Consider the following 11,336-nt stretch of genomic DNA (forward strand, 5'->3'; position numbering starts at 1 on the left):
TACTGACTCAACAATACTACTTCTAGGTTCAACAACATACAATGTAACATCATCTTGTGAAACACTAATGTAAGCAATGAATCGTTCAACATCTTCATTGTCGGTTAACAAATAAACTTTACCATTTCTCTGATAAGATAGCCTAAATCCACTTAGGGGCTCTAAATTCAATTTATTTGAAACACGTAGCATTAGAGTTTCATAAGTTAACTTTTGTAAAGACAATTTTAGTTGAAGATTCATGGGTAAAGGCATATATTGTAAAACACCATGAACATTATCCCATGACCCTCCAAAACACAAATCTATCCAAACATGATCAACATTAGATGATTTCATGGTTGTAAATTAATTTACTAAACAGACGAGCTGCGAAACTAAAACCTGTTGCCGGATTGGGAAGGATGTCGTTGGATATAGGAACGGATGTCGCCGGAGAGAGTGATAGATGGAGATGGAATGAGTTGCGATTTAGGGATTTAGTTTATGATTTCAGTGTTATATACCCAAAATTTCAGTGTTGTGATTTACAGATTCTCGTTGCGATTTACGGATTATCGTTGCGATTTACAGATTCTCGTTGCGATTTACGGATTATCGTTGCGATTTACAGATTCTCGTTGCGATTTACGGATACGCGTTGCGATATACGGATACGCATTGCGATTTACCCATATGCGTTGCGATTTACGGATACGCGTTGCGATTTACGGATACGCGTTGCGATTTATGTGTTCGCGTTGCGATTTTCATATTCGCGTTGCGATTTTGGAAAATCGCAATGCGAATTTGTACTATCGCATTGCGATTTTCAAGAATCGCGTTGCGATTTTGGAAACTGATTTGCGATTCTGGGGATCGCGTTGCGATTTTTATTTCGCGTTGCGATTTTGTTGGTCATTTTGGCAAATCCAAAAAAAGTTGGTTAAAATCGTATATTATAACTTTTTTTTGGTCACTGAGGCGATTTTCTCTAATAATAAATCTAATTTTTTGGGACCCTTGTTATTCTGGGACCCTGTTCCGTCGCGCATTCTTAGGCCCGCCTCTGTTTTGAAATAAACAATTATTTCTAAAAATATTTTTATTAAATGAATGGTTTTTTAATTTTTTATAGAATATTGGTTATTTATTATTTAAAACCCCTGTTTAAATTGGTAATCAAATACCAATTCAGTTTATAGCAAAGGATGGGTGTAATTATATAATAGTGACATCAAATAATATTTCAGTTTCATATGTGATTTTCAAAGGCAAAATGGCATCTAATTATTTTGTAATATATGGCCAAATTGTTCATCATCCAAGAGCTTAACAGTCACCTAATTTGCCCTTGGAAATGACTAAAGGGATACATACATTAAGAAGATAATGTATATTAATCTTATATGACCAAACACTTTCATTTTCTTTATTTTTTTTGTCATTACCAATTTATTAGTTAAAGTTCAAATACATGATTTAATTCCCGCAAAAGCCAAAATCTCTTTAAAGATGCCACTCTCAAACTACTGATTCATGTATCAATATAGTTTTATGACCCAAATGTTAATACAAAAAGGTAATTAGTAGGAATAATATTATAAAAGAATATAATCATGAACCTTGAATATTAACTATAAAGTAAATAGTATAGAAACTATCATAATTGATCATGCTTAGGGAAGGTTAAGTCATTTGAATTTGAAAAGCAGTTGGCTAAGCTATATTTTATAACTTGATTTGCAAGTCAAAACAAATGGAGTGATGATAATTAATTAAAAAGACTGGTACTTGACAATATTTTTATGAAATACACACAATATTAGGGGGAAAATAGAGATGACAATCGTTACGAAATACATTAAAAGACGACAAAAATACAAATACAAACAGGGATTGAAAAGTCACCCTTATCCATAAATATTTTTCTTATTTACAGTTCGAGGGAACCCTCCCCCAACACAAGCGTGCACTCGTTTTCATTTGTTGTTGATGTAATTATGTATGAAAATGGAGGTATATTTTAAGCATTGCTCCTGAATGATCCAAGGGCTTTAATGGCTGCTGCTCTTAGGATGTACTGGTGGTAAAAGGCAGCAATGGCAGCTCCGATGAAGGGTCCAACCCAGAACATCCACTGCAAAATTAAACCAACACATGAACACTCTTTGTGTTTTCAGTTGAAATGGAAATTTATAGAGGAAAAGTCAATAATTTTTACTTGATCATCCCAAGCCTTTTCTTTGTTTTAAATCACAGCAGCTCCAAAGCTCCTTGCAGGGTTGATGCCGGTGCCGGTGATGGGGATTGTGGCAAGGTGAACCATGAACACGGCGAATCCGATGGGAGCGGTGCCAGCACCTTCAATATTTAGTTTTTATTAAATGGAAAGGCCAAGAAAAAGAAAAAGAAAATGAAATCAAGAGAGTACATACAGGAACATGGGAGTCCCTGGCGCTCCTCTTGGGATCGGTGGCCGAGAAGACGGTGTAGACGAGAACGAAGGTGCCGATGATTTCAGCGCCGAAGCCGGTGCCCTTGTTGAAGCCCGGTTGCAGCTCGTTGGCACCACCACCGTAGCTGTTGTAGTAAGTCTTTTGGAAAGCCTTGACCAACCCACAGCCGCAGATTGCACCCAAGCACTGAGCCACCATGTACATGATGGCTCGGATCAGCGATACCTTACGCCCCAAGAAAAGTCGAAACGTCACCGCCGGGTTGATGTGTCCCCCTGAGATACCGGCGGTGCAGTAAACGAGGATGAAGATCATGCCACCAAAAGCCCAAGCAATACCGAGAATGCCAACGCTACCGCAGTCCTGGTCAACGGTGTTCTTGGCCGGGTCGGTTTGGACTTTATGACCGATCACGGTCAGCACCGTGACATACAAGAAAAGAAGGGTGGCAATGAATTCGGCGATACACGCCCTATAAAACGACCATTTGGTGAGTTCGTCGAAGTTGATCAATGGTGCTGGCGGTGGATCGTGGTAGTCCTTGGCTGAGAACTCGCCTCCGCCTTGCTCCGCCGTCGTCTCGATATCCTTAGCCACGTGTTCCCTTTGCTAAAACTGAAAGTTGTGAGGAGAAAAGGAGAGGTTTAAGCTGTGGGTGAAGAGAGGTGAGTGGGAGAAGTGGCATGTAAGGGGAAAATAGAGACGTTGATGATAATGATTAAGGAGGTCGATTATGTGTAATAATATTATTTTAACATTTATCCTTAGCCGTCTAATGTACCTTTGATATCGATTTTCTTCGTTTGCATGGTCCCACCCTTCACTATGCAATTGCAAGCGTTAGTATAAAATATTGTTTATTTAGAATTTTGTTTAATTCATTAATAGTATACATATTTTATAAATGTACTCATTTAAATTTAATTTTTTAAAATAAATAATATTTTTCATCAAAAAGACGATTCAATAAGTGTTTTTATTTCAATCATACGATAAAATTTATTTTGTATTTATGTTTTTAATTTCAATAAATTTAAGTACTAAATACTTTTTTTAAACAGTTTTACGTAATTATAAAGTAATATTTATTCATAAATTCTTTTAATCTATTACTAACATATATATTATGAAAATAACTATCCAAAACCAGAATTTCAAAAAGAAAATAACAAGTCTCTTTTATTTAATAAATTTTATGTAAATTATATTATTATTTAAATTCAAATTAGAGAAAATATTATCACTAAAATCATTTAAGACATACGTCCGTTTATTATTAGAAATATGTCTCACAAAGTTCTACATCGGTCATTCTTTTGTTTACTCAATGAGTATAACAATTATAATCTATTTCATTTTGTATAATTTTATTCAGTTAATGACATTTGCCTTGATCATTTACAAGCAAAACAGAATATAGATTCTAGGTGCAGTGCTTTTTAGCAAAACAACACCAACATTGCAAAAAGTGAAGAAAGAAAAATACACTTTAATTCACTTACTTTGGCTCCTTTCACCAAAAGAATTATTGTAATAGGAATGGGTAGTTTACCTTAATTTTTTTTAAATGGTATGGATCTTAATTTATATAAATATATTTATTCTAATATTATATACAATGAGTAACAGATATACGACCTTTTGAGAATAGGTACATATTTATTTTTAAATTTAATTTTTTTCCGGTTGTTTATCTATTTTACTGACGGTATCCACTTCATTTAAAAACTTTGTATTGTTAATAATCTCAAAATTACTTTTAGTTCCGCTTAACATATATATATTAACATTTAGAGGTTGATGATTCAGTTTTTAAAGCTCAAGGTTTAGGGTTGTTAGAGATTTAAAACTTAAATAGATAAAAATTAAAAAATTAAAATTTACATAATAAGATAACATTATCCTATTTTAAATTATAAAAACAAGTAGGTCAGATTCCTTAATTATTAAATGAGGCAAAACGGGTGTCGTATGGTGGGCTGGTGACGGCTTTGCCAGATAAACTTATGACTCCGAATATGTACCTAAAGGCTAAAACCCTGTTTATTTTTGCAAATATATGTGTGGTGGTGGGTGCTTTGTGCTTATTCTTTAATCATTCATGCTTCTGATTTAGAAATACCACCACCGATATGCATGTATATATAACATTCTACATTATTTACCAAAATTAGTGAAGAAAAATACATTAGAAAACTATATGGTATATGCCAATTGAATGATGCATTTTACATTAATTGGTAATATTAATTTAAATTATGAAAATAATGGGGAGTAATATTAATTTAAAATTTGTTTATTTGATTATCTTATTGTTTTATCTTTGATTTGGATGTTTGGATTAATTCTCTCGTTATTGATAAGTACTCGTAATTACCAAAGATGTATTTTAGTTAAGCTGAAATAAAATTAGTTTATTAGTGTCACATTATTGTTATATGTATTTTTATGTTAGTGTTGATAGTATTTATCTTAACCAACAATACTTATGTTTATTTATATCTATCATTTTTTTGAATTATTTGATTAAATTTTTATTTTATGCTTGTATAATCCTATCTTATTTTTTAGTGATTAATTAATATACTTTGATGATTATTTAAAAAAATCTTAATTGACATGATTAGTCTATTCTAATTTGTATGCACTCATCCTATAATTTTGATATATTTTTTTATTTATTTAAAAAAATTAATTATTATTATTAATTAAAAATTAGTAAGCTAACAAGTCGATAGTTTCTCTTGTTAATAAGATTAATAAATGTCAAAAAGATAATATTATAAAATCTATCAAATAAACAACATAACGAGACCAACCAATTAGACTAACAATAATACTGACATTATTGTATAAATGGACCGACACGCCACCTCAATTTACATAAAAATAGATACTATCAAACGTTGCAATCGAAACTTTCATCATCGTTGTACATGTATATAAAATAATTTATAATAATTAAAACTTAATCAAACTGCATTTGGTCTATCTCGTGGTTGAACTTTAATGTTGTCTTCTCGATTTTGAATTATGGCTGGAAAGACGCCACGTGTCTCAATCTCAAATCCATTACGAAATCAAATTCGACTTAATTCTCTTGATTATGGGTTAATAGTGACACATCGGGTGGGCGGTGGGTAAGAAATTTCAGGTAATGTTTTCAAACTGGAATTATATTTATAAATAATGTTGATAGAAAATTTATGGTTGTGACGTTGTTAATGATTTTTTTATTCTAATGAAAAACTATAATTGATATAATGGCTTACACACTAATTTGTAGTGTTGATGGCACGTTTAAGAGTGATGATGATCATTTATAAATTGAAAAACTAAGTAGATTTACTTGTCATATGATAGATTTAGTTATGACAAAACACATGGATCGTCCATTAGCAATGTCAAGAGATTGCAATCATCCAAAAGATACTAGACTCTAAAAGTTTGTTATAATTTCGAAGATCTCAACAAGCGAATAATCAACAATAAAAATGTTATTTACGTAAGAGATCCAAAAAAAGGTATATACAAGTAAAATATATTTAGAAAAGTTTATTCTAACCTAATTGGGTAAGGGTTTTATTTTGTTTAAGGAGAAAATGAATTTGAGTAATTGGTTTGATCAATTGGTCTAAAGTTATAATATAACCTTTTAACATTTTCTTCAACTATTATATTTTTAATATTCTAACCTTTTAACTCGACTCTCTTCTAATTTGATCAATGTGTGCAATCTATTCGCCTGAATCAACACCTTAATTCTTGTCATTAATGTGGCTCGTGTATTCACACATAATTGCTACACCTCACCTCTTGTCATTAATGCAGCTCGTGTTTCCCACCTTAACCTTAGGAAAAGGAGGGGGATGCTTCCGTAATTTACTAATTTGAAAGACTACATTGGGTTGAGCTCAACAATTGATGGGGTTTTGGTGTTTGGACTCTTCTATAATTATCAATATTTGATTTTTTTATCAATTAATTTAAATTAAATATTCATAACTTTATTATAAGAACCATTCCATAAATTTAAACATTTTATCTCATTAAATCAATTAATAATCGATCGATTAGGTATTTCAATAAAAATTAATCACGACTACTCTACAACTACAATTAATAATTTATCACGGTTCTCTAATCATGTATTTTATTATCTATCTTATTTTTTAATAATTTAGAGTGATTATAAGATAATATTTGTTCAGAATTTTTCTTAGTTATTGACAACACGCACACACTCACATATATAACTGTTTGAACTCAAAATCTCTAAGTAAAACAATAAATAGAATACATGCATATGTATCGAAGATATTTCTTAAATTCGATAAAAAAATCTAGTATATAGAATAAATAATTTTAATCTACTTGAAAAAATTATATAAATAGATTACAAAAATACACATTCATATATATATCGAAGATATATATTAACATAAACACGAATATAAATCAAACCAAATTATATTGTACTGACGATGACAACAATGCATATATGTGTGAGCATTATCCTTTATTACTTAATACGAGTAAAAAGAAGAGCTTGTTTAAAAATCCTTCATCAAGATAATATATGGGTTACAACCAACATCTTTGCGTTATAATATTTTTACCAATAATCCCCACTAATACAAAGAAGTGTGGACTTAAAATGAAGGAAACAATAGAAAAAAAATAACGAAATTAATCACTGAAGTGTTAGTCTATTAGATTTGAATTAGTAAATAGTGAGACGATAAAATTTTTTTAAGAAATAAATGGATTTTGAACTTGTTATAAGATAGAAGTAAAATCTTACACGACTAATCTTAGATTTATTTGAGTTTCATGATAGTTCAACAATTAGTTAAATATGTCATGGGATTCTCATAAATGCTCCAGAAAGACGACTAACTTTTTTTTATGTAAGGTGGTTAGTCCTTCGTTGTATATGGTTTCATTTAGTTTGTTTTAACATAAACCATAATTAGAGATATAAAGTCATTAAAAGTATTCACTAAGCTGATGATGCTTAAGATGGTTGGACAGGTTGATGGTGATAATGAGCTAGTAATCCAATCACAATTCATCCTTTTTAGTATGGGTAAAAAGTCGCGTTCTTAAAATAGAGAAAAGAACAATAGAGAATGATAAGGTGTAAAGAGATTATCCATTAGTCTATTCTTTCTCGGAGAGAGAAGGTCCAGTTATACACTCTTATAGACTTGGTCTATATGAAGGAATGAATTGAAAGAGAATTGGTGTCTGGTACGTAGTAGGCAACGTTAACATAATAAGTATATCACATTAATATGTTAGTCGTTGATGGACAGTAATTAAGAACGAGGCATAGAATCGGAGATGTGCCTTGAATTGTATTGAAGTTGCTTAATGGGGGACCATATTTTTAGTAAAGAAGACTCCTTGTTTTGAAATAATACCCGAAATGAAAGGTGTAATAAACTTGTTCAAATTTATTAATTGGGTTTTTTCTTAGTAGGCCATTTTAAGTTGAGATCATTTCAATTCTACTCTCATTTTTAGATTCAAAGTCATTTCGATCTGATACTAGTCAAAATTAAAAGGTACAACGATAACGCATGCGGAGAAGCATAGACGGGGGCTAAGTGGCTAGGGCTCTCCTAAATATTTAAAGGGTTCTTTATTTTCGAAAAAACTTTTGTAAACTTACACTTGGCCTCCTAATATTTTTAAAACTTTTGGATTAATCTTTTATCAATATAAAATTATTCTACGCCTCCAAATTTCATAACATTTCAATTAGTCCTTGAAATTTACATTTTTTAATAGTTTAAGTGATTACAAAATAATATATGTTTATAATTTTTTTAATCATTAACAACGTACATACACTCTATATACATAATTATTGGACCCAAGATTTCAAAAGAAAATAACAAACAATTAAAATCACTAAATGAATTCAAATTTACAGTTTTTTAACCGTATCATAAATTGTAGTTTGATATGATAACGTGTAACACTTTTCATGCAGTGAAAGAATAGTTTGGAAGTTGCGTTCAGGGATGGATCGAATCAATAGTGAGTGGAAAAGTTGTTCTTAAATTTTTAAAAAAATTTTATTTTTTTTATTTTTTATTGATAATAAAAATTTACTTTTAAAATTTTATAAATTTATATTTTTTCTAAATGTTTAAAAATTTATTTTTGTAACATAAAATTCCATGTTTGTATCTAACTACAGTTGAAAGCTTCGAAAAACAGAGATTGGTGCTTTGGGGGGCTCCTTGAACTTGAAGGCAGCTTAATTAGACGTGGTGTGGGCCATGCATGCAAATGACAGCTATCGCCTCAACCTTTTTTCTCTGATGGGAAAAACGGGTTTTTTTCCCAAAACAAAATTCGTGTTGATCGACATGTATAAGAAAGCAATGGCCGATGCACTAAGTACGATAGGGTTAAGTGCATCTCATTATTTTAGAAGTATAGTTAAATTTAATTTAATGTATTAAAAAAATTATAATTTTTATATATTTAATATTTTTAAAAAATAAAATTAAAATTTTGGATTCATTCTTAAATTTTTAAGGCCGCCACTCTAAGAAAACAATGGAGAATTTAGTTACCGATCCATTTGTAGAATTCTACTTATTGTAATTGACAATATGATTCATGGAAAACGACACCCACCTCGCCAATGTTATATTATCATTAAATAAATGTACAATGCATAGTATTAAATCAATCAATATTACTAAGACTGAATTTACCATATAATGTCGACATCCGTGTTTAGCTATTAACAAATTTGGAATTAAAATTTTAGGGTTAAAAATGGATATATTATTTGTTTTTTCAAAGAGAAATGAAATATTATAGTATTAAATAAAATTATAGAATAAAATAAATAATACTAGGATTTTGTTTCCTAGACGGATTCACATCCAAACAAGGTTCAATTATTATTGTTATTACAAAGAAGGTATAGGTATTATTACTCTATAATGTCGACATCCATGTTTAGCTATTAACCATCGCCCAAGCTCGCTACAGTACCAATTGATTATTGTTAATTTAGTTGTTCATTAAAATAATAACTAAATATTAAACTTCGACCACTTGAAGCTTAATGTAAGTCGGGGGGGGGGGGTTCCCCTAGAAAGAAATTTGTTTGGTTAAAGGCTTTCTCAGTTTTGAGATTTAGGTAAAATCTTCATTATAGAAAAAATAATTCATTCTCTATTAATTTTGACTGGTTTATTAATAACAACTAATTATAATACTAATATTTCCTATTAATACAATAATATATATTATTATTAATATAATAATAAATTTACTTCATAATCTTACGTTTTATAATTCTAAATATTTAACAAGTTTTGGTCCTTAGTTTTTCATAATGTGTAGTTTATTTACTGATTTTTTTAAAGAAAATTCAATATATATAATATATAAATGTTAAGACTTAAATTTATTATTATGTTAATTAAAATTAAGAATCACAACGCGTTAAATGTCTATATTTTCTTTAGTTATATGAATATAAATATACAATCTTGCCTAAAGATCTGAATTCATTTTTATCTATAAATTACTTGAGTATTAATATCTAAATTCGAATAGAAAGAGACAATTGCTATCTTTAGAGATTTTGGGTTCGAACATAATACATGTAGGTATTTGAACGTTTATTTTCAAATGATTGAGAATTTTTTGAACATATATTATCTTGTAATCAACTTAGACTAATAAAAAATTCGAATATGAATTAAACAATGTTATTCATCAGATATTCATATATTCAAAAATACATATTTAATATTTTAAACCATGCGTAGAATATCTGAATTTGTAAAAAAATTAATAAGCAATACTTTGATTCCCTTAAAAAACATATTATTTATTTTATAACATGAAACTAAATTGAATATTTAATCCACAAACTACAACCATATAAACAAAATTGATGAAAAATATTAACATCGTGACTGCTTTTCTTTAATTACTTTTTTTTTAAATTGGTAATGACAGAATTGTTTTTTTAGAATAGCCATTATCTACTATTCATTTTGTTTATTAGTAATGGATTGTATACACTAAAACCATAATTAAGAGTAATATAGGTAAACATGGTCTTAAAATTAGAAAAATAAATACTATCTATGCAATAAATTATACAATTTTATATTCCTTTGAAGCCTATTAATTAATTGAAAAATCGTTTTCTGGGCCATACTTTTGAAGTGAACTGGACAACATGAAAACGCAATCCCCTAATATCATTGATTCCACGCAACACGGACCATACCTTTTCTTTTAATTATTCATAAACATTATTCTAATCTCATATCTCCCACATTAAATTAAATTTAATATATATATATATATATATATTATAATCCAATAAATCCTACCTAACTTGTTTTTTTTAAATTAGGGAGCCTAGAATATTAAACCCCTGAAATATCACTCTTAAGCCTCGTCAATAACCATAACTAATTATTTGTAATACTATCTATGTTTTTTATACCTCTGTTTACTATTATATATATGGATAATATAAGTATCATATAAAAAGCTTTTACTTTTATCATAATAATAATTTTACCCCTGCACCCTATTTTATGAAATAATAATAATAATAATAATAATAATAATTTGACCCCACACATATTTGTATTATTTTATGCAAAAATTCTATTTTCATCCGAATTTTAGAATCACGAACTCACTTCTAAGAATATTCTATATTAATCGACCATTTTCCAGTTTACACTTTACAAAATAAAAGAGATATATTCTTTTCAATGAGAAGAGTGATTAAATTCGATTATTAATTTTTTAGGAGTTGAAAAATATATTTTTCATTTAAATAAAAAACTAAAATAAGATGAAAACTAAATTATTGGCATTCAACTAAATGGTCCA

The 11,336-nt window shown here is 29.2% G+C and overlaps 1 protein-coding gene across 1 annotated transcript; it reads right to left on the reverse strand.

Moving 5' to 3' along the window:
- Positions 1–2,232: 2,232 nt before the first annotated feature.
- On the reverse strand, positions 2,233–3,836 carry LOC120142293 (probable aquaporin PIP2-2). Its single transcript, XM_039157028.1, has 3 exons — positions 3,828–3,836; positions 2,418–3,047; positions 2,233–2,343 (listed from the first exon to the last, which is right to left on the reverse strand). Exons 1-3 carry the CDS (start codon positions 3,834–3,836, stop codon positions 2,236–2,238), a joined length of 747 nt encoding a protein of 248 aa, XP_039012959.1. The 3' UTR covers positions 2,233–2,235.
- Positions 3,837–11,336: the final 7,500 nt, after the last annotated feature.

This window comes from Hibiscus syriacus, unplaced genomic scaffold (genome assembly GCF_006381635.1).
Source record: "Hibiscus syriacus cultivar Baekdansim isolate YM2019G1 unplaced genomic scaffold, ASM638163v2 tig00110821_pilon, whole genome shotgun sequence".
Taxonomy (NCBI): domain Eukaryota; kingdom Viridiplantae; phylum Streptophyta; class Magnoliopsida; order Malvales; family Malvaceae; genus Hibiscus; species Hibiscus syriacus.

Excerpts from the sequence above, each read along its gene's own strand:
- LOC120142293 (XM_039157028.1), bottom strand. Across the intron at positions 2,344-2,417 it reads CCAGGGACTCCCATGTTCCT|GTGCTGGCACCGCTCCCATC; the intron begins GTATGTACTCTC and ends TAAATATTGAAG.